Source organism: Pseudopodoces humilis, chromosome 18 (genome assembly GCF_049639895.1).
Source record: "Pseudopodoces humilis isolate 2021_Gansu_Grassland_sample_001 chromosome 18, ASM4963989v1, whole genome shotgun sequence".
NCBI lineage: Eukaryota > Metazoa > Chordata > Aves > Passeriformes > Paridae > Pseudopodoces > Pseudopodoces humilis.
Window position 1 is genome coordinate 7,873,803 of NC_142217.1, and position 27,820 is coordinate 7,901,622.

A 27,820-nucleotide genomic window follows, 5' to 3' on the forward strand; every position below is an offset into this window, starting at 1 on the left:
ACACCAAGTGGAGCTGCAAGGTAAGTGCCCACATGCTGCTGGCTTTATTCTTACTGATGGACTGTTTAACAGCATGACTTTGGGACAGATTTGAGAAAAGGAGAGGAAAAATTTGGGGAGCAATGGAAATTTTTCTGTCAGCTCTCATCCAATTCTAGTTTCCAACCAAATAATTTGATCTTTTCCTAATTAATGACAAGATGAAACTCTTCCGAGCAGGGACAAATGACCATTAAAGGTAACACTGCTTGTTATACTGGTGCTGCTAGAAGGGAGGTTCTTCTTAATTTTCCTCTTTGGAATTCCCCCTCTGAGTGTTCTGGTGTTTGTTATTTCCTCCTTTCTGCTGTCACTTTCTGTTAGCCCTTGGCAGGGCTGGCAGTTATCATTTTTTGGTACTGAATCCAGAGTGAAACAGCAGGAACTTAAGGTCAGTTTTTCCTCAACCCTTGAATGCATGTTTTTTTCATGGTAAATTCATCTTTCTTGCTTTTTGTACATATTTGTAATTGCAGTGTTTTAGTATCTGGATTTGTGTTGGTTCAAATATTAGTAGGATGATATCTGAATGTGGGTGAAATTTTAGAGAATGTTTTGTGATTTTGTTTTGTGGCTAGCCCTGCTACTTGCTCAAAGGGTTTCCGTAGTTCGTTTCAGACTTCGTTAAGAATATTCTTTTTTGGTATAAGTGTTGTACCTATGGAAAATGAAACTGAGAATCACTGAAAGAAACTGGCTTATTTCCATTTTTTCACAACTCTGGCAAAACAGCCAGTTTTACCTTTCCATTGAGGTGGGCTGAAGTTCTGTCTTGAAGAAAGCCAAATGTCTGCTGTGATGCTTTATCTCACAACTGGGATGGGAGAGCTGGGCTCAGCTGTGACACAGGTGGTGATACTGGACATGAAAGGCAAATTCTTCTCTAAATCACAATTCTGACATCTGCAGGGCACTTGTTACAGCTCTGCCTGAACTTGTCCAGCACCAGTGACATTGTTGGTTCTACGCTAAGCTCATTGAAAGGCAAAAACTCCTTTTACCTGTTATTTATGTTTTTTAAACTCTTTAAACTCATCTCTAAGGGAGACAAAGAATAACATGGCAGGACATAGATCAGGTTCTTTTTCAGCTCTGTCTTTGTTTTTTTAATTTTAGACTAAAAAGTCTGTGGAAAGTAACACCATTCCATCAGAAAGATAAAGACTCTCAGCAAAACTAGTATCTCTTCTTGAGCTGGGTAATCCAATAGAAAAAGTTAAACTGGCTTTTCAGTGTATAGGTTTTTCACAGATCTGGAATAGAAACTAAACCTTCAAAGCTAAATATAAATTGAGCTCCATTACTTGCATTTTACAAATGATCAGGGAATTTCTGAAAGGAAAAATCTATGTGGTACATGTGGAGCAGAGGAATTGTTAGTCATTTATTTGGGAAGAGGAAAAGGACATAAATGATTGGAACATTGGAACATTGGAGGGAATTTTATCCTTCCCCACTGCTGGCTTGCCCACCTCCCAGAGAAGCTTGTCCCGAAACATTGCCTGCAGCAAAAGCCAGGAAACAGCTCTGCCTTTGGGGGAGTGCCTTGTGCACCTTGACATAACCCTCAGGGAGTACAGAAGATCTGAGAAAACTTTCTAAAGTTGGTGAAAGGAAACAAGGCTATAAAATTGTGGCCAACAATATTGACCTTTTCAATCAAAGTGCTTCTAAATCAAAGTACTGGTGTTTCACTGGACCCTTTATTTATACGATATAACCTGCTTTTTTGTCAGCTTGTATCACTCAGACTCATGTGTAGCACTTAATGGGTTTGGGGTGTTGCAGAAAAATAGCATTTGTTCAGAAATACTTGTACTTAATTTTTCAACTTTCTGTCTTCACAGCAGTACCACTCTTCAATTTTTCTGTATTCTAGGACTTGGAATGTTATGACAGACTTGGATGTTATGTCATCCTGTGGTTAAAAAGTGTGTGATTTGCATGGCACTATTACTCTTTTCTATGAATTATCCTCAGCTTCCTAAACTGGTAAAAACTTAAATTGGAGTGGGGATTTCCTCTGTTCCTAACATGACTTTACAAATTTTCATTTTCATAACCTCTGTACTCATGTGGTAGATTTATTGTCTGTTAGTTCATATGTCAACAGAGGTTTGGGAAGGAAAGCCCCTAACAGCTCCCCCTCAAATCTTCTCTCCTTTACATTATTATTGGTGTAAATGTTGCATTTTGGCCTTCATAATCCTTTGTTCTCTTAGATAATGTTTGATTTCAATTAGTAGCAGACCTCATTGCCTGGAATCTTTAACATGTTGACCCTTTAAAATATAAAACAAGATTAAATCAAATTATTTGGGAAAAAATGATTAATCAAAATTACCTCCATTACCTTTAGAAATCTAAAACGCCCCATCTAATTCTTATGATTAACATGTGATTTAAGTGAACACCTACCCTTTCTTTGTCTTTGTACAGTGATGGTCACTGTTTCTTTCACTTCTTTTCCAGCATTTTTAATTCATATATCACTTGAACTCTAAAAGAGCACTGAAAAAAAAGTGTTGTGAGTCTTGGAGGTGAACCATATTGTCATGCCATGTATGCAGGATGCAGAGCTGAACCAAATGCATCCTGAGGAGAGACCTGGCAGTGTCAGGTGTGCCCAGAGTCACTGCAGAGGTGGCACGAAGGGGACACAGGGTGCCGAGTGTGGCTGTGCAGCTGGAGCGTATTGGCTGCTGGGGAAAGGAGGTGTTATTTAAGGATTTAAAGAACAATATTTGTCTTAACCAGTGTCCAAACCACAAAGGCTTGAGCTCTCTGAATGGCATGGAAACACATGTGGAAGTATGTCCTGTCTCGCCCCTGCCCAGCACATGCCCTTTGTCTGTGGGATCCTCACAGGTGGCCCTGGGGACTCCTGTCCTGAATGTCCCTGCAGGCTCTGTCTTACTCCTGCTGTGAGCTGGCACTGGCTTTCACAGCCCTAACACAGAAATCCTTACAAAATTTGTTATTCTTCTGGCATGAAACTGTGCCAAATACGTGTTTTGGCAGCACTGGGTCCCACAAGACCCCAAAGGGAACGTAATATCAGTAAACAAAGTTAAAATCATGTATGAAACAACAGAGGAAATGCTGAGCATTACCCTTCACATCAGACAGGATGCTGGGATGCTGTGACAAAAAAAGAGGAAGCTCTGGAAAAGGAATTGCTGCTGTAAACAAGCTTGGTAAAGGTCTGGTTTCACTTTGTGTACTTCAGTTACAATATGCAGCAAAACACTTACATGTCTCTGACATGTAATTTTCCTTGCCTCTGCCTCCTCTCCATGTAGAAATTTCCCTCTTTCAAAAACTTGCTTCTTTATTCACAGTTTATTTTCCATGGTGGGACCATGCTTTTAATGCAGCAGAATACATCTGCTATTAAAAATTTTTTGGTTCAGATTAGAAAGAAGTACCAGGATCCTAAATCCAGTGTAGTCAATAGAGAGACAGCCATATAAGGATTTGTGTCAAAACCAAAACAATGAAGAAAAAGTACCAGAGTAAACTGAGGGCCATTCAGACTGGTGAAGCAAAAAAAGCAAGCAACTGAGTTCTTAATTTTTGAAAGAGTGGAAATCTTCATCTTGTTAAGGTAGAAGAGTATGTTTCTCTCACTCCTGTTTCTCTCACACCTGAGCTATACCATCTTTTACATTCTAGTTTTAAGCTCTGTAGCCAGACTTGGCACTGCCAAGACTTTCCCTTGGTTGCGTCCTGACTTCTTGACCATTGTAGCTTAAAACATTTTTGCATTACTTATGTAGTTATCCACAGAGAAATGCTATTGAAAGAAAAACTTTAAGATAGAAAAGCTCTTATGACTATAAATTTAATTAAAGCTTAGTATTTCCATGAAGATTAAGTCCTACTCAGTCTCTTTCCCTAGAAAGTGCCTTTTTCTTTGTGCTGTAATCAAGCAGTTTGCCAAACAATGAACTTGGGAGTGATAGATTTTTCTGTCTTGCATTCCCCTTGAGCCTTCTGCCCAATTTCTTCTCTGACTCTAACCCCAAAATTATATTGACTCAGAGTTGATTTTTCAAGAGCTTTATTCACACAGTCTGGCAAGTTTGCCTTCTGAAAGGCCCTATTTAGATTTTCTGTTAATTCAACAAACAGAAGGGGCAAAACAAAGTGTTGCAACAAACTGAAAATTTAATCTGGTATGTTTATAATCTCATTCTTGGTTCTCAGGCAGGTTTCTCAACTTCTGCTTTCCATTTATAGCTGCCAGGCAATAATACCAAATTTTTGTAATCTTGGTAATGTAGTGAAACCATAAAACATCCAAAAGGAGAACTATCTTAGTGCAGGCTATTCCTACTCATGGAACCACACCATGTTCACCTACTTTTCAAACTTCTGATTCTGGATTTTGGCATATTCTGCAGCAAATGCAGAAATATCCATTTCCAAGCTGTTCAGAGGGACAACCCCATGGAGGGGTAAGAGGAATGAAGATGAGTTTATAACAAGGCACATGGTAGTGTGAGACAAGGTCTGCTCTGCCTTCTTTCATCACAGCTGCAGTGTTAGCTATATTTCTCTTTTTCCATGTTGCAGGTCGGTTACATGGGACAGGAGTTGCTGCATGTTTGCACACCTCAGGAACAGAGATAGATGCAAACAGGGACATCGGTGGCCTTCTGCTAAGGGCAGAGTATTTGAGAGCCATTTAACAAATACTCTTCATTGCAAAATATGGTGCTTGAGGCCAAGCTGAAACTTTCCATGGTTGTGGGGTGTGGACACCTATTTTAACAGGATAGAGTCTGAAAATTTTGCTGGTTGTTCTTTTCATCTTGGTATCTCAGTATTATGCTGGTGTAAATCATTTTGGATCATCAGCTCAGGTGGCATTTACACAGTGATCGATAAACACTGAAGAGCCAATATTTGGGTTTGAAATAATTTGATAAAGATGATGAATAAGTAACACATAGTATTATTCTATACTTGTGGAATATGCGGGACGAATGTTTGAACTGATTCTAGTGTTTGCTGCAGTAACTGGGAGGAAGGGAATTTACAATGATGTGGAGGAATAGATTAACTTTATGAAGAAATGTAGCTTCTGATTTTTCCCATCATATTCACTTCAGTCTTCTATTTTCCTTGAAAGCTGCTGGATTTGTGCATCACTTATATCCTGATAAGATACCAGGATTGCCACTGATTCAATACTTGGCACTTTTGGTCCAGGTGGTCAGACTGCAGTACCACACTCCTCTCACTGGAGTAAAAAGATAGATGAGTGTCGCTGCAGATGTCTTTGGATCTCTAAGTAACTCAGGGTTAAAACTCAGTGCAAGTCTTGGTAAGAAATGCCAGCTCTGCAGCCTCAAAATCTGTACCTTGCCAACAGAAAGCCACAGTGCAGGACTTATGGATTTGACTGACAAAAGTTGTGGCTGTGTCATAGCTAACTGCTGTGCAATTTGATTTCAGACAAAGAGACAAACCATGGATTCAGTATTTGTGCCTGAAAATGGCTACCTTGATTTACTGCACAGTGATATTGATCCATTGCATCTGTGTACTTTCTTTGATCCTAAGTTACCTGGAGATGAAGAAGGTGACTTCTCTACAGGTTAGTAAAACACTAAAAAAAGTACTCAACTGGTTTATTCCTTATGGTATAAGTTATTGCCGTCTCCTCTCAGCTACAAAGCCACCTCATGGCAGTTTAGCATGGTGACTGAATTAAAGTTTACAAGCACTTGGTGTTAGGATGTAAGTTTTTCCAGAAACAGTCATGTTTTTAAATTGTACATACTTATAGCATCCTGGTCGGTGAGTCGTAATAAAACACACTGTACTGTCACTCAACAGGGCATGACAGTGTTTTTCATTTGGATATCATTCCTGTAAGTAGTTTATTTGCAAATGTTCCTGTCATAATCTGGCCAAGTGTAATTGTCAACAGCTCTGCGGATTGAAGCCAAAAGTTTTGTAAAATAGAGACTTTTAGATGAGTTTGTGATGAAGACAGCCCACAAGCAAACAGCGTTACGTTGCCTTCTGAGATCCTAAAGCACCAAAACAATGGAGTTGCATTACCAGATGCTGTTTTTCATCTTTTTGGGACACAGTGATTTTATAATTCCATTATTATAATTCCATTATTATAATTCCATTACAAATGAGAAAGCGGAAGGGCAATAGTATAAAGTTGATAATTTATTGCACTTCAGTTCCTACAGGTAATCAGATCAGGAGGTTTCCCCTAATCTCAAACTTTGTGCTCCTGACATTGTGTGGAAGTTGTGGACTGATCTGCCCTCCCTCCCCAGAGTGTTCTGTTATAAAAGTATTAAAGTGTGTCTGTGATATGGAGAGTTAGCTGAGCTTATTTTAAACAAATGAGCTGGACCATGGATTGAGAATGGCAATGAGAGGAGAAGAGCTGATGTATGCCAGATATAAAGTCTCACAGTTCTGTGCCAAATAGGTGGAAAATATTACCAAATTGGAGCATTGTGGCTTTCATGAGTGCCCATGCCAGTAGGCAAATCAGTGGAGAACTGAGCACCAGAATCTGGAATCATCTTTGTGATTGATCATTTCCCAGGTTGGGCTTTTCCCTCTCAGCTTCTGTCTGTTAAAAACAGCTGCAGGAGTGTTTCTTACCCCATGGCCTCATTTGCTCAGTGACGAAAAGTAGAATGAATTAGGGGTCAAGCACTGACTCATGCTATCGCAGATGTTTCACCGATTGGAATACTTTTGAGCCTTAGCAATGCCTGAGATGATGTAGGTAAATCAAACATCATCAGGACATGGTATCAGTTTCTGGAAGCTGGGCATCTCTGCTGTGAAGGTGTTAGCAAGGTTCCTGGCCAGCTGACAATTTGTAGTGCAGTTCAGGGATTAGCATGGACACAGCATTGTTCTGAACAGGGCACCTGGGTGATACCACCATATCCTGAAGGACAAGAAGGTTTAATAGGCTGTATGAGTCTGGGCTTGATTGTCATAGAATGGATTCAGGAAGTATTTTATTTACTAGGAGAGATGAGGTCTCAGAGTTTAGCAAAAGAAAAGTGCTGATTTCCAGGTGACTGTAAATTACTGAAAGTTCAGTTCTGTTCCTTCTCAGCCAACACACAATGAAAAACCAAAGCCTTCTGTTGAAGTAGCAAATCCGCCTGTTCTGCATGTCCTGCTGTCTGGCATTTTTACTGCTTGGTTATGCCATTCATTGAGCCAGTACATATTCCTTACTAACTCTAGATCTTGAAGTTGATGCCAGCAACTATGAACAGTTAAATAATGTGGATTTCCCATATGAAAATGGAGATGGCTTCTACCCCTGTTCCAACACCATGGATGCTTATGCTAAAATCGGTATGAAAGCAGTTTTTGTTTTTTAAATCATTATTTTACAATCATTTGCTATAGCTATTTCTTATAAATTTTATTCTCAATCTGAAGACATGGCATTTACTCAAGTAGCCTTTCCCTCATGTGTGGTAGATCTGATGTAGAGTACCTGAACCTGTGCACTGTGGGGAAACCAATTAACAGTAACTTGTGGTTGTTGGGAGAAAATCTCTCTATTAATGTCTCCTTCTGCTTAAAACTTCCTTTCACAACTTCTCTTTTTGTATGATCTTTATTTCCTGAACAACAAGTTACAAGAAAAACTTAATTTAACTCTTTTACTTACACTGAAGAGTTCTGTTAATGAGGATAAGTTTACAAGAGTTTTGCTGTGGCATTTACTGTGTCATTATTGTGTTCTTCTTTTTTTTTTTCCCTTTGTTGCTAGCTGAATTAGTAGAATATGTGCTCAAGGATCAGCAGGAGAAGCAGGTCGAAGACATTTTTGGTAAGATTGATATGGCAAAGACTAATTTTCTCCATGACAGTGTTCTGTCATGGAGACAGAAGACATGACAGATGTCATGTCTAAGATGACATCTAAGATGTCATCTAAGATGTGCTTCATTCTCCCAGTTTGAACACTAGTAAAGTTTTTATACCTCTGGTATCTACTTCTTTCCCTTGGTTACAGTGTTGCAGGATTTTCTTGGAAAACTTGAGGAATTTGTGCATTTTTGCAGGCCTTTCTCAAAGATCTCAGTTTTGTCTCTGACCAAGCTGCTAAACATGTCACCATGGCCATAGAATATGCACAGCTTCACTGTCCAGTGCATTAATAGCCTCAAGTAGCATCACATTTACTATGAGCACAGCAGGGATGATGCACATAAGTCCCCAGAGCACTCTGCATGTGTATAAATACAGTTCACACACACTGATTTCTGTCCAGGATGCACAGAGCTTCCTGAGGAAGCATGTCAAGTTTTACTTCTCACCCTGATTAATGCAGCAATGCACATATATATTATATATACAGTAAATCATTCCTTCATCCATCCTTGACTGGAGATTTTCTTGGCTTGTGGTACCAAATCACTGTTTTGGTAACAGCATAAATACTGCTATTTACTATTCCAGAACAGATATATCAATAGGTGACTGTTGAGAAATCCATAGAGCCAGAAGGTTCAGAGAATATCTGTATATCCTATTTTTTGTTTGAGCAAAATAATTTGGACTAATTTACCAAAGGTCAGTCTTTCCCTAGAATAATTCTGACTGTGGGAAGCTCACATGGCTTTTCAAATGATTTATGCTGATCCTTGGTGTGTTTAGCATTTGGGGGGTTTTGCATCTAATGGCAATATTTTTATTGGTTTTAGAAAAAAACTGGATACAATATTAGTACTTAAGTATTTTCCAGTAAAAGTATGATGTGGATAACTTCACAGTTCTTATAATGCAGAATATGAAATCTTTTTAGAACCCTTTATTCTGTCTTTTAAAGGATCTAAACACCTTAGAACATAAATTGAGAAGTACTGAGATCACACTGTGACACAGCTGTGATGTTTTATCCTTTGCTCATCATTAGAGCATTGAGAAGTACTTATGTTTTATTAGCCACCACCAATAGATTAATAGTTTGCAGTTCAGAAATTAACACAGGGTGACAAAGTCTGCGTTCAGAGCTTTGTGGGCTTTCTAAATCATATGGATCTGGATACATCTTGTATCGCATGATTTGGTTTTTATCTTTTATTTCGAGCATATTTCATCTTTGCTCTCTGTTGGTGTGTTTTTCTTGCTTTTACTCCTCTCTGTAATTTTTTTAGAAGAAAAAAGTTTGACATTAGACCATATTTCATGTTTTTAGCAGGGAACCTTATTTTGGATGACATTGCTGCTGAAAACACTGAGAAATTTCCTGACATAAAGATGCAGACATGTCTTAAACGAAGTAAGTGTAAAACAGTGAGAATATGGAAGGCTTTGTGCCTGAGTTCTAAACTTGCATTACAACCCCTTGGCTTTAGCACTGCCCCAATGCTCTTGTCATGCAGTTCTTCAGTGAAACCAGACGTGCTTCCTCTGCCTTTGTTCATGCTTGTGGGCCGGAACTGAAAGAAGCTCTTCCAAGCATAGAATTTACAGTTCGCAAAATTTGTTGTCTTATAACACAACATTCAACATGCTGCATTTCTTTGCATTTTTGTCATCCTCATGGCATTGTTGACTTTGTTTTCAATGTATCTGTAGCTTAGTAATGCTGGCTGAACAATTGCCTCTTTAATAGTGAGAACAACAGCAAAAATCTTTGGCACAGAAATCTGCAGACTAATTATAACTTCACAGTCAGAGCAAAATAACATGAGGCTTTTCATATTCATTTTTATACATTGGACTTGCACTGTTCTGAACTAGCTGAATTGAAACTGGTAACACCCCCTTCTACTTTAAAAAGTTAAAATAAGTTTCATGGGGTAAATTTAAAATAACCAAAATTTTGCCACTTATTATGACCTTGCTTTCTTTCAGCTTTCTTAGGCTCTGCAGCAGAGGGTTACTGTGATGTTTCAGAACCCAAATATAAGAAAATTGGTAAGTCATTGGCTGAATAAGAAAAGGTTATTGAATAATATTGAGTCATATTATCTGTCAGGTCATAGCTCTGCATGTCCTGGGTTTTATCCTCTTTGTTCCAAGTGTGACAACTTCCAAAAGTCCAGTGAAACATCCTAGTGAAAATAATAATTGTGACAAGATGATTTCTTGGCTCAGTCCATGCTATAAAGTCCTTTAAACCAAAGAAAGAAGAGGAGAAAGGGAAATTTCCAGGTTTTGCACATTGTTCGACCATCTACAAGACAACACCTGGGGCCAGCAGGCAGGCTGGAACTCATACCCTAGGTGGAAACTGGTGCTAATGTTCCTACCCAACTGTAGCCTAAAGAGGTATCTCAGGCAGAGCTAAATCAGCAAAATATTCTTCCAAAATTCAGGTGAGAGCAACCAGTTTTGACTATTTTATATTGCGTTTTAAATGGACATCTGACTCATTGTGTCAGCACACCTCAGAAGCCTCCTAAGGGGACTCTGACTGCACCAACCCCTAGGGACCATGTACATGTCAGGGGGCAGCCAAACCAGTGTGTGACCTAGAGATCCAGCCAGAGTGCTGGGATCTGGGACTGCACCTCAGCACAGTCCAGGCAAGGAGCTGGCACAGACTGCATGAAAGTCAGAGACAACACATGTGTGTACCATGACTGTCATCCAAGCTGGTTTTCCAGTGTTCTTGTGGAATTCTGAGGGAGTGGGGAGGGAGAACTGAGCAGAACTATCTGTTAAAAAACATTTGCTAGCTCTGGGAAGGTTATCAGAGTTTCTACTGAACTGGTACCTGCTGGTTATAGTTATTTCGACACAGGTGAAGCAGTTAATACCCATTAAAGGTGAATTACTTTCTTTTTGCTTAAGTTCCTTTATAGATTTGGCACTTTTAAAAGTCTGTGTTTATGCCACACTAACAGTAATAGTTTTCCATAGGAAATGGCACATCAGTTCCAAATGTCTCACCCTACAGAAACTGCATTCCAGATGAAAGGATCATCACAGAGCTAAGAGGTGCTTTGTGAAGCTGCACCTATCCTTTTACTGGAAGTCCTCAGAGTATTATCAGTTTCTCTACTGTTCTTGACGCAATGAAGGTTCTGAGAAAGGAACACATACATAAGGCAGTATAAGTATTGTGTAAAAAAATCTAATTGACGAAAAGATGAGCTATTTGACAAAATCAAGAGTTTATTTAACCTGTCACAGGTGTCACAGTATGATCCTGCAAAGGCAACTGCATCAGTTCTTCAGAAATGCAAGACTACCTACAGCAAAGAGAATAATGTGTGCTAAAGTTCAAAGCAGTAAGCCAAGAATGAGATTCTTTCAAAGGAATTGAATGAAATAGTGGCACAAACACCAGACAGTTTTGTAGCTCCTGATAAAAACATCAGACCACAGAAAGTGATGAAATACAGACTTACTTGTTGCAGCTACACAGAATAGGGAAGGAAAAAGCAAAACCAGCTCTGAGAATAGGGGTGTTGTAAAACCAGTGAAACTAACAGACTAATTCAAATAAGCAAGTGTGTCTTGATTTGTAGGAATCTTTTGATAAGCAGATGAAACTGTACAATGCACAAGCCCCTCTCCCCATCTGTTCTATTCTTGGAGGAAGAAAATGTGCTGCAGAGGAGATGCATTTTTAAAAGTTCTTGTGTTCGTGACTGTTCTGTGGGAGACACTTAACACACACTGTTTGTCCTTACAAGCACTATAGGGTCTGAGTAGGGAGTCAAGGTCCCCAGGTTATTGCTTGTGGGCCCCTCTGCTCTTCTGCAATATTGAGACAACAAACTATGCTTGGAAAATCGGTACAGCCGGTGTAAGACATTGTTATGTCTTATCTGCCAGTCATCTATGTGTAGGGTTATGTACATCTACATACATCTGGAAATAAGATAGGCCAGGAAAGATGAAGAAAAAGAAAATTTAAAGAGTGAACTGCTGAGAAGAAAAAGTGATCTACTACAGAATTTAATAAATACATTTAAGATTTTGAAAGCTAAATAGTTTTTAGAAAGCTATTGTGAATTGTTCTTGCTTATGGAAAATCCAAACACAGCTGATCAGAATCAAGTGGTTTATCGTATCCACTGAGACCTCTTCTTTGGTTCCTGTAACTTCTGCCAATGAGGTAACTTTCTCCTTTTGTTTTCCTATTTTATTTTAAAGCAGAAGCCCCTGCAGTGTCTGCAGGGAATGGCAGTTTCTTTGCTATGCCTCTCAACAGCCACCCAGTGAGCTGCACCTCCCTAACTAACCAGCACATGTCCTTTTCTGCTCCTGCTGCCCATGGGCTGGAAAGAAACCTCATAATTCCTGGTATGTAGCACAGCTGTAGGTGTGCACCTGTACACAGACTGATTTACACATGGGGAAAACTCTTATAAATCTTGTCATTGACTATGAGAAATGGCAATAAAATGGCAGGTATGGCAGCTGTCTCAGTCAAGCCTTTAAAAGTGTGTCACTCACTAAAAGAATGAAAAATATTAAATGGAAATTAAAAGGGCATTACTCCTAATTGAGTAGAATGAATCTTTTATTTAATTGGTGCAGGTTATAAGAGAACAGTTATTTACTATATACTAATCTAAGTAATTAATTACTTGTCTTAAGAATAGGAAGTCACAAAATTTTCATAATTAAACTTTAATTTAGTTCCAATTTCTTTTTCACCCAGAGGTTTGTAAAAGACCAAGGGATAATTACATTTGCAACACTAGAGCAAAATCTAGGCTGTGATTTGATCATGAAAACTGAGCAGTAATCCCACTGATGGGCTGTGTAGGCACCTAGCCTGGGCCATGCTGGGTAGCAGAGGTGCTCATGGTACACTGAGAAGACCTAATGACAGAGGCCCAGTTCAACACCTTTTGCTTTTAAGTCTGTGCTGGAAAGAAACCAAAACCAGTGTGTAAGCTGGAAGTCTTGAAGTACCTGATGCAAACTGAAGCATCATGCAATAGCAGAAGAAATTCTGTCCCACCTACAGAAACTCAGAGCTATGGCTGATTAAATTGCAAGCACTGAACCAACAAAAAACTTTCCCAGCGTGGGTTGAGAGGGAGGATGCTTATACAACCTGCATGATATGCAGTTATGTGGGAAGGATGTAATGCAAGGAAGGTAAATTTAATGTGGATACATACTATTTACAAATTTTCTCTTCTCTGGATCTCTGGCTGTACATTTACAGTTTTGCCTCAAGCGCTTTTCCTTATAATAATAGAATTTCTCTTTAAACTGTTGAAAACAGTGGCTGGTAGAAGCTGGGTAATCCCATGTATTTCATGCTCATCATATTTTGTAAGAGTTCTTTTTTTAATGGGTTCAATGGGCCTTGTGTGATCCTGTGAATTCTCCACAGAGAGGATTTGCCTAGAAGCTGCCAGAAAAGATGAGCTGATAGAAAGTTTCTTCTCTCTCATGAAGCTTTAGAAAGCAGAACTTTTTAAAAACACGAGTAATTATTCTGCACTCATTTCAGGATTGTCAGAACCTTTGACCTCAGAGTGTCTACCAGCCAGTGTGAAGGAGTACCAAGAGAATCAAAACTTGGCAAGTGCTCCTCAGCAGATATTTAACTTTGTTCTTGAAAATAGCACATCTGATGTTATAGTATATCCAGGTAAGAGCAATAACTTTTTATCCACATAAAGAGGCATAAAGTGCTAAAAAAAAAATGCTGCCAACAGCAGCATTGATTAAATTCAGTTACTGATAGTTAAGATATGCTAAAAACTATGCTTTGTTTCTTGCTAGTGCTGGCATCTTCTATGGAAACATTCATGTCTCCAAATTTTCCAGTTAATTTATGTGGTAAGTAGAAAAATGGGGTTTATGTATTTACAGCACTTTGAACTGGGAGAGAAACCATAGTGCTTCTACTCAAAGCCAATTCTCTCCTCCAGGCTTTACTCCCACTGACCTTAAAAAAACAAAAATGGATGTTATCTCCTTCTTTGTATTGATCACTGGCTGCTTAGTCTGAGCCAGAATGTAGAGATAAGAGTGGTAGAGCTTCAGGTTCATCAGCCAATCCCCTGTCTTTACTATGGCATCCAGTTTCTGGAATAAGGAAACAATGCAAAGCCAAGGGTGCTGGAGCACCTTCAGAAAGTGGGAGATGATCTGATGCTGACTTGGCCTGAGCATCTTAAATGTTCAGTGCTGGCACCCAGACTGCCGCCATCTCCAGTGGAAGCCCCAAAACCAACATGATGATGACTTAGTTGACTAAGCAATACTGAAACCTAATGCCACAGAAAGGCTTATAAAGAAATCAGAGCCTTGGTCAGGATTTAACAGACCCAATTCAGGTAACAAACTTTCCTGGGACACTTTTCTTCCAGCCGTCAGCTGCTGGAACCCAGAGTTTGGTATCTGTTGATGCTGGTCCCTGTGCCCAGTGCCGGAGTTTGTTGCCCTCTGGTGGCTTCCACTGCCCCGAAGCAAAAGTGTAACACGGAGATTAAAAGGCAAATATCCCTAGGTGTGGGGAGGTCTTTGTAAATTGTATTTACTGTTTGTGTGAATAAACAGTGCTAATAATTCCAACTGATTTAATTCAGCACAACAAACGTATGCCACAAGCCCCGGAATTCCAGATGCAGCAGCAGACGAATTAGCATGTAAGATGCCAAGCCAGTTTATTTTTCTTTTTTAAAAGTTCTTCACTCCTGCCTGCTTTGACCAGTTTCCCATCTAAATGTCTCATTACATATTTTTTTTTCTGTACTTCCATTCTGTTTTCTTAATTAATAAAACAAAAAGTAAATCAAAACCAGACACTTGCTTGCCCAACCCTTCTTTATTTAATACCTTTCTTACTGGAAACCTGTGGTGCTTCCCTTTTAGAAGCAAATCTGAACTCAAACCATTCTGAAGGTTGCTGGCATGTAGGGTAGGAATTAATTTCCAGATCTCTGAAACTCTTTTAGACCACATTCTACATCAAGATCATCAAGATGATATTATGGTATGAAACACATTTGAACATATTTAGGGAGATGAATCTGTTTTGGTTTGGGTAATTTTTTGTACATCTCTGCTGCATGTGGTTATGAGACTCTGAGGCTGAGTTTGCTACAGTCTCTGTCAATTTAAATTCAGTGTTGCATCTGCAAACCTCTTCCTATCAAAAATTTTGTCAAAACTGATACTCTGCAATTGCCAATCTGTAGAAAACATGTTCTGTCTGAAAAATTCACAATTTCTTTTTGTAAAGGAGACACTGTTCACCTGACCCAACTGCAGAAGTCTGCAGTAGTTTGAAAGCAAACAGGCGAAAAGAAAAAAATTTGGACAGCAGCAGGACTTTGTCAGGGAGAGTAATGGGTAAATACTGTTACCAAGAGTCACTTCTCTGTGACTTTCATCCTTAGTGCTTGGTTACAAGGTATAGAATAACAAAAGGAAGCTATTGCTTTTGAAGACATAAAGAAGCACTATGTGTGAACATGAATTTATGCAAAACACTGACATTTGAAAAGAACAGTGGATGTCACCTGGTAATGGTAGATCTGCTTCCTGCAGCTGTCAGAACAGCTGTGGTCTTGTTTGATGCCATTCTGCCTCCAGCAGTGCACATCAGCAGAATTCTACTTGTGGCAGAATTTCATTCACTTTCCTTGTAAAATTAGCAAAATATCTCTTACTCTGTATATATGCTACAATGAACATGGAAATTTGCATTAATCTTATTGTTAAAATTAGAAAAGCTGAATCAGTGATTATCTAGGTGTGCTTGTCAAGTATATTGTTTTGCTTCTCCAGATTTAGAGACATTTCAAGAAGATTCCATAATTCCTTCTGAAGAACCTTTCAAAAGACCAGGTGAGTTTAGAACTCTTGAACTTAAACCTTCTAGTATTTTTTGGAAAAAGATTTTGTGTTTCTTTCCATACAGAAAAGCTCCTTGTAGGAATCATTCAATAATTTGTGAAGCTGTTCTGAGGGTCTGAGCACAATTCCTTGTTTCAAGATATTAGACTTGGCTTCCTGTAGAAATGTAGCTGTAGTACCTACTTAGCAGCTCAGTGTGCTTCAGTGGTTTTATCATCTGTACAGACAGCTCCAAAATGATTCTGTTCATAGATCTGAAAGTGTCTGTTGTGCCTGCACTTCTCAGCTGCAGCTGCAGGGGGTAAATCCAGCCCTATCGGCTCTATGGGAATGCCTGTACTTTTACCATACTGCAGTTAGGCACTTAAGTCATCATGAAATGATTGTGTAGTTTGTGGACTGGTTCCTTCAGTCTGTGTATGCTCTTCATTTCTTTAGAGCAAGTGGAAACCTTCTGTTCGTCACTTAAAGATTATTTCCGAGACACGTGCAAATCTGTGACCATGGAGCGGGAAGTAAATCTGGATCACCTGTTCATTGATGGGACACTTGTTCAAACTCAAACTGAAACAAAGACTGGAAAGAATAGTGCAAAAGCAATGGAAAAGGAGCTGGTAACCTTCAGCCTGCAAGAGAAGGAAAAGACAGCCATTGATAGAAGCCAGATATTTCAAATCCCACAACGTAAAGACTTAGAGACTAAAGTGATTGTGGTTCTGGGTAAAGCAGGAATGGGCAAAAGCATTCTGGTTCAGAAGATCTGCCAGGACTGGTCCAGTGGAGAGTTTTCTCAGTTTGAATTTGTATTTTGGTTTGACTGCAAACAAATAAGCTTGCCTGAGAAACGATACAGCCTGAAGGAACTGCTGCTTGAATTTTTTGTAAAACCTCAAGAGGGAAGCAAAGAGATCTTTGAGTATATATTGCAAAATCCTGCTAAAGTCCTTCTGATTTTTGATGGGTTTAAAGGATTGCATGATCATGAGAATTTTCCTCGCTGCTCAGCCAGCCAGCCTGAAAAGGATTTGTGCAGTACAAAGGAGCTGCTTTCAGGACTCATCCAAAAGAAGTTACTCAATGGTTGTACTTTATTATTTACAGCAAGACCAAAAGACAAACTGTACCAGTATGCATCCAAAGTGGATAAGACTATTGAAATAGTAGGATTTTCCTCTCAGCAGAGAGAATTGTACATAACCAAATATTTTGAAGAATCACCCTACTGTGATAGTGCACTGAAATTAATCAAAGAGCATGAGTACTTGTTCAGCCATTGTTACAGCCCTGTTATGTGTAGATTTGTTTGTTTTCTCTGTGAGGCAGTGCTTGAAATGGGGGAGAAAAGTCTTCCTTCAACTCTTACTGAAGTCTTCCTAAAATTTTTTAAGCAGAAGATAATGCTTATGCAAACAGATGTTACAACCACACAAAATCAAGAGAGTCTTGCTACCCTAGCCCGTATAGCCTGGTGTCTTGGAGAAAAGCACCAAAGTGCCATGAAAAGTGATCTTCTTCCTTCTAAGGAAGTTAAAGAGTTTGCTCTGAAGTATGGGTTTGTCCTGCCATTTGCATTTCCCAGACATTCAGATAGTGAAGAAGAGGAATTTGGGAGCACATTCTCTGATTTTGTCATTCAGAATTTCTTGTGTGCACTCCACCTTTTGTTAGCAGAAGAACTCAAGGATAAAAATCTAACAAAGTACCTGTCTTTTCTATCCAAGAAGAAAAAACCTTATAACTGGTTAGATTTGATGCCTCGATTTTTGGTTGGTTTGATGTTTCTCCAGGATGACCTCTATTTGGGCTCTCTTTCAAATGTGGATGCAAAACAGTCAACCAAGAAACAGAAGACACTCTTGAAATACATTAGAAGGCTGCAGATTAATACTCTCTGTCCAGAGAGGCTGCTGGAGCTTTTTCATTGTGTTTATGAAACACAGAACAATTACCTTCTGCAGCATGTGGCCTTAAGACTCGAACCAGACTTGTCTTTTCTGGGCATAGTTCTTATACCACCTGATGTCCATGTACTGCTCTCTATTTTGAAAAGGTCAAGAAAAGAGTTTTCCTTGGATTTGCGAAACAGCAGCATTGACATGCAAGGGCTGCAAGCCTTGGTCAGCCTAAGGAACGTGACATCATTCAGGTTGGTCACTCTGTACCCCACAGCATCATCCATAGCACTGTGTGTAGGTGACGCTTTCATGCAACAACAGCAGTCACATCTGTTGGTTTTGTTTGTTCTGTCACTTCACAGGGCTTCCCTCAGTGACACAGTCAGGCTCTGGAAATCTTTAGAACAGACAAAAGAATATGAACTGCTGAAAGCATCCACAGAAAAATTTGTTCTTGATCCCTTTAAGGCAAAGACAATGAAGGACATCAGCGACCTCTCTGACCTTGTAGAGATGCAGAAGATGATGAATTGGTAGGATGATTTATGGTCAAAACTCTTCTTACACCAGCAATTAATGAAAACAGGGCTCCACCACCAGTGCTGGACAATGGGGTTGTCTGCTTGTCCGGAGGAGAAATAACTAAGACAGGGCAAGCTCCTGGGTCATCTCAGAGGGTTCTCCTGCCCCCCTGTGAGGTGGCTGTCACGGCAGGGAGGACCAATGACAGCACTATGCAGAGCAGTCATCAAAACTGCCAATGACAGAGCCAGCTGGCATGTCTCTTTAATCTCCGAGTATGCCATCTTCCAGTAATTTTGTTACATAACTTGGGCTGATTCTTTCCCCCTGTAGCACCTGGGCATAAATGAAAACCTGTTTTGCACTGGTCCCAAATGGCCTGAGTCAGTCCTTTAGCCCAGGAAGTAAAAGCTTGTGTTACATGCTCTAGAAGTCCTGTGCTCCATCCCTGCTGATGATGTAGCTAAGGGATTGGTTGCAATTAAAAACATGCAGAAATAAAGTGTTGTTGTTGTTGTGGTGGTGGTGGTGGTTTTAAAAAAAACCAATTTAACATGGGTGTAGTATTTTGATTAAAATATAGACAAAATGGTTTAATGTTTGACAGAAAATAGTTGATTCAGAAAAACATATTTTTAAGTTTTATTGGAAAAAGAGCAAACAACTGCACTATGAAAGGCAATTATTGGATTGAAATTACTCAATTGAAGAAAGGTTAGAGCAGAAGTTACTCTGAATTTTCCTGGTTCCTCAGTTAGTACACCAGTTTATTTTCTGTAAGAGTTTGCTAACAAATTATTTTTAAAGCACTGCTTTGGCTGCTAAAATATTTATCATATTCTGGTTCTACTGTGATTTATTTAGTGCTCAAGAAGCATCTGGTTGCACCAGCTATGAAATTCCTGCCATTAGAAACCTCAGAAAACTCGAATTTGCGTAAGTGCTAAAGTTCTACTGATTGAGATGGTCGTGTTTAAGGAGGAGTAGTTGTGGGTGTTGGCTACAGCCATTGCACTGATCTATAGTCAGCTTCAAGCATTAAGTAAACCCCATTTATTGCTTTTTCTTTGAACTAGATTTATTAATTTATGGCCAAGACTCAAAAAACCATCATTTCTGGCTCCTGTAGCAATACAGATCAACAGGGCTCTACCAATTTTGTTTGGTTTTAGTGCAAGTTATCTCCTGACCACCAGGTAGTGATCTTGTGCCACAGGGCATAAAATATTTTGACTGTGATCCAGCTACCTGGAAAATATTTTTTTCTCCAGAAATGCTGGACTTTTCTATCTGAGTCTTTTGATGTAATTTTCTACCCTGTCAGACCTAAAGCCATGAGAGGATTACATCAGAGAATGCCTCCCAAATAAATTACTTAGCATCCTTTTTTTCTGGAAAAAGGGAGGTTGACTTGGTATCACCACTTTAAAAGTGAGATTTTAGTAACACTTCATTTCTTTCCCCCAAACTGTAAGCAACCTCCAAGGCTATTTTATTGCTCAAAATATCCTGCCATAGAATGTGAATTAGTTTGGGCAGAAACTGCAGCAGTACCATGGAGAATTCTCATCAGGTCTTCACCTGTTTCCTGATCTGTAGATCTAACCCAACCTGGGACAGCTATGCTTGGCCTCCCTTCTGGTTTTATGCTGCTTTCTCTTCTAATTTCCTCTTACAATTTCCCTTTATTTAAATTTTTGTTTAAAATTCTTATTCTTTTAAATAACTGAACTTGTTCCAATACCAAAGATATTCCAAATAAGATATGAGAGACAATTGCTTGGAGCATGAATATCAAAGTGCCATTTATGCTTTAAGCTGCAGTAAAATGTTGTGATTTTAAGTTAGACTGAATTGTTATTAGTTGAGGGGAACAATAATGTTGTTTTAATTTCATTTGTACTGAGATAGATATATATTTCATCTCAAGGTTATACTTAAAGTGAAAAACCTGAAAAAGAGAACAGAAATACAAGAAACTAAAGCAAGTGAGATAAGTCTAAAAGTGGCAAATGTCCCACTGTTCTGTGCATGCTCTGTCCTGCCTGACCTCTGTCTTGTTTGTCCTCATTTGGAGGCTTCACAGCAGAATTCTGTGGCACAGGTGGTAGGGAATAGCTGCTTCTGAGGAGGGTAAACTAGCTTGCATTGGCAGCTGCAGGGAAAGAACTCAAAAATTCATTAATTTTGCTGCTTGTGAGCATGTGAAAAACCTGCTGCATGTCTGTTTTCTTCCAGGCTGGGTCCAGCATTTGGCCTCCAAGGATTGCTAAAACTCGTGAAAATTCTCGCAGCATTTCCATCACTTCAGCATTTAGAGTGAGTTCTGTTAAAGAGTAACTTTGCTAACATTTCTCCTCAGCACCCCTTAATGATAGGGGAGTTCTTGGACCCAAGAAACATTTCATTTGTCAACAAGACTCCTTATTTGATGACCACAGTGAACAGCAGAAATATTCCCAAACTATACCAGCAGCCTAAAAGCTCCCCATTCTCCCTTGAGACACCTGGTGGTGGTTTGTTCAGAGCCCCTCAGTCCATTCCTAGGGTGTCCCAGGGTGGGAAAAGGTTCAGTACAGAGCCCCTGAGTGTCCCCTCTTCTGCCCCAGCATTGACCAACTGCTTACAGTCACTTCTGTCTTCACTGGATCTCCAGAACAGCCATGACAAACCAACTCTCTCTTAGTTTTAAGCTTCTTTACACTAGAAACAAGTGTAGGAGCAGTAGTCAGTGTTGTTCCATGGCAGCTGTGGGAAGGTTACTGTGTTTTGAGAGGGCCTTTGGCCTTATGCAGCCCACTGACCATTTGCCTGTGTTGTAGCTGGCCTTTTCATGGTATTTCAGGAAAACAATAAAGATTTCAAATTGAAATTTGTCCAATATATTCCAGAATTATCTGTCAGATTAGAAGGGTATCCAGTATCTGAAATTGTGACTAGGTATGAGGAAAACTTCATCTTTAATTCTCCCTCTCTGGAGAAGAAGCTCTTTAGGCAAGGATTTACAGACTGTGCTGGATTTTGTCAGTTCTGTATTTTTGTGTGCACAGGAAATGTCATTTCAGCTTAGCTGGAACACAACTATTTCATAACCATTTTAATAAGCTTGCATATCAAAGGAAATGGGTCAAGACATTCAACTAGTAAAAAAAACCTCGTAGGCTGTAAATTTGGGCAGCAGAATGCTGCTTATTAGAGAGCTGTAATTTGTGTGATGCTTCATGCTGATTGAGGCTACTGCACAGAAGAAGCTTTTCAAGATAGATAGAGTGGTCTCTGAGGTGAATAAACCGCAAAAATATAGATTAAAAGGGAAGCTAATTCTCTCTTTGTTGTCACACAGCCTTGATGCTCTGAGTGAAAATGGCATAGGAGATGAAGGAGCAAAGAGTCTATCTGAAGTCTTTCCAACCCTGACATCACTGGAAACATTAAAGTAAGTGCAAGGTTAACAATTCAGGGAAATTTTGAGAAGAAATAGATTAAACCTAGAGGCATAAGGGACAGTATGTTAAAAAACATGAGCAGATTCCCATGGGCATGAAAGACCAATGAGCCTATGGAGATACTTAATCAGTACATTCATTATAGATTAATCCTTCCTTATTTCCCTTCAAGGGCTCTGTTTTGACTTTTTCTCTGCATTTGGTCTAAACAGACTGTCCAGATTACATTTTTTAAAAATTGAAAATTAATTTCCCCCACGTTGTAATATATTAGAATAAATGTGCTCAACTAACAAAGTGATCTCACTTACTGTAGTTTATCACAGAATAAAATAACAGATCTGGGTGCAGAGAACCTCGCTACCGCTCTCCCTTCCTTGTCTTCCTTAAAAACACTAAGGTGAGTAGTTGTATCTTGTTGAGTTGTTTTGAAAACATACCTTGCTGTCTCTGTTAGAAGCTACTGAACAGGGAACAAAGAGGCAAGACTGTGCAGTTTTTGACTTCATTCTTGCATAAAGTCTTCAGAAAGAAGAGGAGAAAAGGTATGACAGACATACAAAAGGATATCTTGGGAATATATCAAGGACTGGACTGATGTTTAAAGCCAGTCCATAATACCCACTTAGGAATCACACCCTGCACAGATGAGCACCCAGGACCACCATCAGCTGCAAACTCAAAGCACGTGTTTGCTGACATAGGGACAATGGTCCATCCCACTGCACTGGGATATCTGGCACAGGCCTGAGTAAAGCAGGGAATGCAAGAAACCCTGGTGTGAAATTCTGCAGTAGTTTGGTGATGTGGAATTCTTTCGAATGCTACACCCCAAATCTTTGAGCTTCATTTTTTAGCAGATTTTTAATTTGATCTAATGTAGACAGAAATGTTCTTGTTATCCATAGAATAACAGAATCTAGATTTATTTTTGCAGTACCTGTGCTAGGTGAAGAAGGATGTGCATTTGCCTTACTTGATACAGGAAATATGAATGTGTATTTTAAACTTTAACTGCAAATAAGGATAGATTGAAAGTTAATGTATATGTATAATGTATAATCTATATGTATAATGTATACTAACCATATTTGAAAACCCTTGATCTAATACCTGTTTACATTATCCATTATTCAATTGTGACTATTCTGGTTTGGTTTTCTGCAGCTTGTACAATAATAACATTTGTGATTTTGGAGCAGAAAATCTGGCAAAGGCTCTTCCTGCAATGACATCTTTAAGAGTGCTAGAGTGAGTATGCAACCTTTTGAGATGGCCCAGGAAAGTTTACTTTCTTGAAGACTGAAAATACAAATGTTCTATGATTGATTTTAGAGGAGACAGAAACTTAGGAAGAATATTTCGGGAAAATTTCACAGGGAAAATGTGCTTCTGCAGAGTGCAGATAGTCAGTGACTAGAAAGGATTAAGGAATAGTTCACCATAAACCCAAAAACATTGGTCTTAAAGAGGGAGAATAGGCTCAAGGGGATCTGGAGAATGACTTCAGGAACATAGAAAAAGGAATCCCTCAGATGAATTAATATAATGAAGTTCCCATTCAACCTTTTGAGTATGTTATTACAGGTTTTTTGAATCAACAATCTCTTTGGGGGTTTTTCCTTTTTAATTTTTTACCCCATCTATAGATTAACATATACATTAAACAGTATTTTTGATTTTGAATGAAAAGTTTGATTACACCATTTGATTTGGATTAACAAAGTTGTTTTTATTCCTCAGTGTTCAGTATAACAAAATAACTGGTGTTGGAGCCCAGCAGCTGACGGACAGCCTACGAAAATGTCCCCATATAAAGAACTTGGTGTGAGTCTCTTGACAGTCTGTTTGCTGTATCTTCATCCTGTAAAACTGGGTTAGAGATCATGCTGATGCTGCCTTCTGTATTTGTCAGATTTATAAGAGGCATAAAAGAAGGTAACACCAAAATACAAAAGCAGAGATGTTAAAAAATGTTGTCTCTGGTTTCAGCTGCATTAGTTCCCAGTGGTCCCAGGCAATCAAGTTTGTCTTGCCTTAAACAGTTTCCACTGAGCCTCCCTTTGTTAATTTTCTACCCTCCCAGAGAACCAGACCCACTCTGTGCTGCACCACTTGTGTTTGAGGGATAAACAATGAGCAGCCATCATTAGAGGTTAAATATCCTGAAGCTACCAGTACACATTCAGAGGAAGGGAGTTTGATGGAAACTTAGAGAACAGTTACAGAGACAGGAGTGCAGTTGTGTCCTGTAACCAGAGTTGACAAGGCTATGGAGTACTGAACTGCTTTTTCTAAATCAAAATGCATTTTCCTTTGCTCCATAGCTTATATATTTTCATAGCATGATAGTCAAAGGGAAGGACAACTTAAAAAACAAACAGGAACAACCAAAAAAAAGCCAAAAACAGATCAAACATGCTAAAAGAAAGTGAAGCAAATCACACTTCTTAAAATCTCTTTCCTTTCTGAATTTGCCCTTACAGGATGTGGAATCCCACCATTCCCTATGGAGTTCTTGAACACCTTCACCAGCTGGACTCCAGGATCAGTGTGTAGATTCAGAGGATTCCAAAGAGGTAACATAAACCTTGGCTCTTTCAGACAACTAGGTTTGTTTCTGTGGGAGCTGTTGATTCCAGGCTCACTGGCAGCAAGCACAGTAACAGCATGCACATGTTCATGGGCAAGTTTAGAGACGGTGCCCTAGAGTGGCACACATCAATGTCACATCAGGCCCCCTTTCCCTGCACTCACCTTGCATCCACCACCTCCCTGGCACCTGCACTAACAGACTGCAAGTGCTTTAATAAGAAAAATGGACTTCTAGAACTCCCAGTCCAGCCCAGTTCAGTGACTGGTAGCTGCCCTGCTTACCTTCTGTTTTCTGTTGTGGAAAATCTAAAGGTCTCTGTACTTCTCATGTTTAATAGATGAGTTCTGTACTCCCCAGAGGTCATTTTGTGTTGATTTTTACTAAGTCCTTTCACTTTTCCTTTGTTTAATACAAATCCTCAACAGCTGCTTGTCTCACTATGCAGCTGTACCTGTGCTGTACTCAGAGCAGAACACTCCCTCCTATATTCCTTGTTCTCAGTCTCATTGTGTGGTTTAGCCAGTGGATGCCCCTTTTACTTCATTGATCCTGCCTGAAGAGTTTCAAGAATCCTTTAAGTAATTGCATTGTGAAGAATTTAATAAGTTTGTCAATGATTATGAGGATCTGACTGCCTGGACTGAAGGAGCTGCATCCAGCATGGGAAGTTGAGGGGTTTATGTAGGATTTCTGTTCCCACTTTTCTGCCATGTGCTTCCTCTTGCTCTTAAAAGAAAAAAATATGCATGTTGCATCAGCTAAATGATTACAGTGAATGCCAGAGTCAAGCCAGATATCAGATGTGCTCCAGCTTTCTTTAGATGGCCAGAAAACAAATTGCAGTGTGATCACCAGCTGCATGAGCCATGCTTTGAATGGGCCTGGCCATGGGATGGCTGCAGCTGCCAGTGGCTCCCTGGACCACGCAGTGAGCCAAGCCTTTGCATGACTCCTGTTCTCAGAGCAGTAATCACCAGATGTAGACTGGGCTGTTTGTATGGCACTGACCTGGCTACAGGTTGTGGAAGGTTCAGATGTCATGGCAGCTTCACAGACCAGCTTTATACAACAGCAGTGAAAAATTGTGGTGCTCCTTGCTAGCCTACAGTCCATAAAATCTTTGTCCTGTTTAACAAACCTACCTTCTTGAGAAAGGAGACACTAGAGATACACTATCAGGAAACCTGCATTAGCCCTGAGGATAAATAGCAGCAGGAACTCTGGATCCTGTCTCCCAACCTTGAAACATTCAACATCCACCAGCCACTGTTGTCTGTTTACAGAGCTCATCAAATCTATGATTTTGGTAATCTTAATGGTGGTTAATCTGATGTACATCTAATGTTCTGTTTTCATCATTTTACAGGTGTCATAAAGAAGAGGGGAAGGTCTCCTCTGTGCTTTCCTGTCTTCTTGCTGCTTTATGAATCAGTGTTTTCATGTTTGTTGCAAAAATATCACATTTAAGTTTCTAAGCTATGCTAAAATGGGGTGAATGATAGAGTTTTAAAATGCTATTCAAAGACCCAACTGTATTTCTACTTAAGTGGTAGAAGAGTTAAGCAACATCAAGCTTCAAAGATGAAAAGAGCATCTGGATACTGTGACCACCAATAAAAAAGACCAGGAACCACCAGGATATTGTGAGTATAAAATTCCATCATCAAGTCATGGAAGTGTAAACTGAAAGCTGCTTAAATTGCAACATCTGAAGCACTGACAGATCAAATCTGTTTGTTTCATGGTGCCAGAGGTAACTGCCATCAGATTTGGTCTGATGATTTTGGACTTTCAAAGATCAAAGTTACAGATTTCACCTATCTGTATGGACTGATTGGAAGCACTAGGGTGAGGAGCATAAAAAAGAATCATCGAGCCCTAGAAAACGTTCTGATATTATAAGATTATCTACAAGAATCTAAAAGTTGCTCTTTTCTTCATAATAATCAGTGAATCTAGAAATTGCTCTTTTCTTCATAATAATCAGTGAATCTAGAAATTGCTCTTTTCTTCACTAGTAACCAGTGCTGCCTGAAGGGACAGAAACATATCTTCTATGACTTGTTACAGAATCTGTCAAAAAGATTGGTGGGTGGGAACAAAGAAGACAAGAATTGAAAGTGAAAACTATGAAAGATTTTTCTAACATTATTGTAGAAATCCAAATGGATAAAAATAGCCAGTTTATTGCACACAAATCCTCAAACAATCTTTGAAGGTTTTTACTTTGTCTCAAATGAGAACTTTAAATTCATATACCTGGATTGGTAATTTCTTAAATGCAGCTGGCAGCATAAATGTTTACAAGCACCAATTTTATACTTGACAGTGATATCACTACTATGTGTGGTTTATGTGACCTTCTGGTACAGAGTTATGAGTAACCAGGCAATCAGACAAAAGCACATCTCAAAGCACTATCATGTCTATGCTGCTGGTCTCAGTCATATGTGGGCCAAATATGCATCCTGCTGAGTGCAACAGCAAATCAATTGTCTCTTTTATTCTTTTATTTCTGCTCTGTGAACATGAAGAGAACTTAAAATTGTGCAAAGGCAATTGTCAGGTCAGGAGCACCATTCTGGTTTCCTGTCCAGATACAGTCTGAGACAGAACCACAAAAAGGGATGGAAAAACCTAGGAATGCTCAAAATGCTACAAATTGGGAAGTTTATACTTCACAGTTAGCTCAGGGTTAGTTCAACCACCTCTTTGAAATCTATTCTGCTAGGAAGCACTGATAATACTGACCCAAGGATCTGTGCAAACTAGAATGTCTCAACTAACCTCTCAAATACTCTGTTTCTTGGTCTTTAAAAACTCCCATATTTAAACAGTTCAGACCCACAACATTCATTTTCTTTCCAACAAATTTTACTCCTCTGCTTAAGTTTCAATGCCTGCAGATTCTTGACATCAGGTATGTGGACAAATTAAAGACAGTGGACAAATTAAAGAAAGAAGGGAGGAAGGAATACTTGTTCATTGTTTCTGACAGCAGGGAATCACAGAACATGTGAAGGAACAGAGAGCAAGGTGGGAAAACACTGTGGAGAATATAATTGTAATTAGAATGTGGCATTTCTGTTAACTATCTGCATGGTTCTGGTCTCTAACCAAACTCTAGCCAGAGCCATGGACAAAAAAATTTTATTTATTCTCTCCTCTTTGAGCTGCTTGAATGAGAGGGAGTTTGAGCCAAATCTGGTGTGATATTCCCATCAGCCTGCAGCACTCCAGCCATGCACATCCATGGTAAGCCCTTCTCTTGGCTTCTCTTAACAAAGCTTTGGATGACAAATGCCCCTTTAGGGATATATTCTGCAGCTGCACTTTACCGTGACTGAGTCTGAGAATGTGCTAAATATTCCAAAGGCAGCTGAATGTTACAGGATGCTGTCTAGACTGCTAAAATCATGTTTGGTGTACTGCAGTTCTCTGAGTTAGTGGGAGATGTACATTTGCCGATTGTAAATCTTGATATTTTGGTGTTGGTTTGTGTTTTGGTTGTCTTT

The 27,820-nt window shown here is 39.3% G+C and overlaps 1 protein-coding gene across 2 annotated transcripts; it reads left to right on the forward strand.

The window, feature by feature from the left end:
• The first annotated feature begins 354 nt into the window (after positions 1-354).
• CIITA (class II major histocompatibility complex transactivator) lies at positions 355-27,779 on the forward strand. 2 transcript variants are annotated; one of them, XM_014252401.2, is made up of 21 exons: positions 355-430; positions 5,503-5,644; positions 7,288-7,401; positions 7,826-7,885; positions 9,257-9,340; positions 9,919-9,981; positions 12,172-12,321; positions 13,490-13,630; positions 13,765-13,821; positions 14,574-14,633; positions 15,778-15,837; positions 16,285-17,992; positions 18,104-18,274; positions 19,128-19,199; positions 20,502-20,582; positions 21,607-21,699; positions 22,026-22,109; positions 22,877-22,960; positions 23,453-23,536; positions 24,196-24,288; positions 25,672-27,779. In XM_014252401.2, the coding sequence occupies exons 2-20, from the start codon at positions 5,518-5,520 to the stop codon at positions 24,266-24,268; spliced, it is 3,366 nt and encodes a 1,121-aa protein (XP_014107876.2). In that variant the 5' UTR covers positions 355-430; positions 5,503-5,517; the 3' UTR covers positions 24,269-24,288; positions 25,672-27,779. The 2 variants fall into 2 exon arrangements, with proteins under 2 accessions (XP_014107876.2, XP_087920480.1); XM_088064354.1 differs by having other exon boundaries at positions 12,175-12,321.
• Positions 27,780-27,820: the final 41 nt, after the last annotated feature.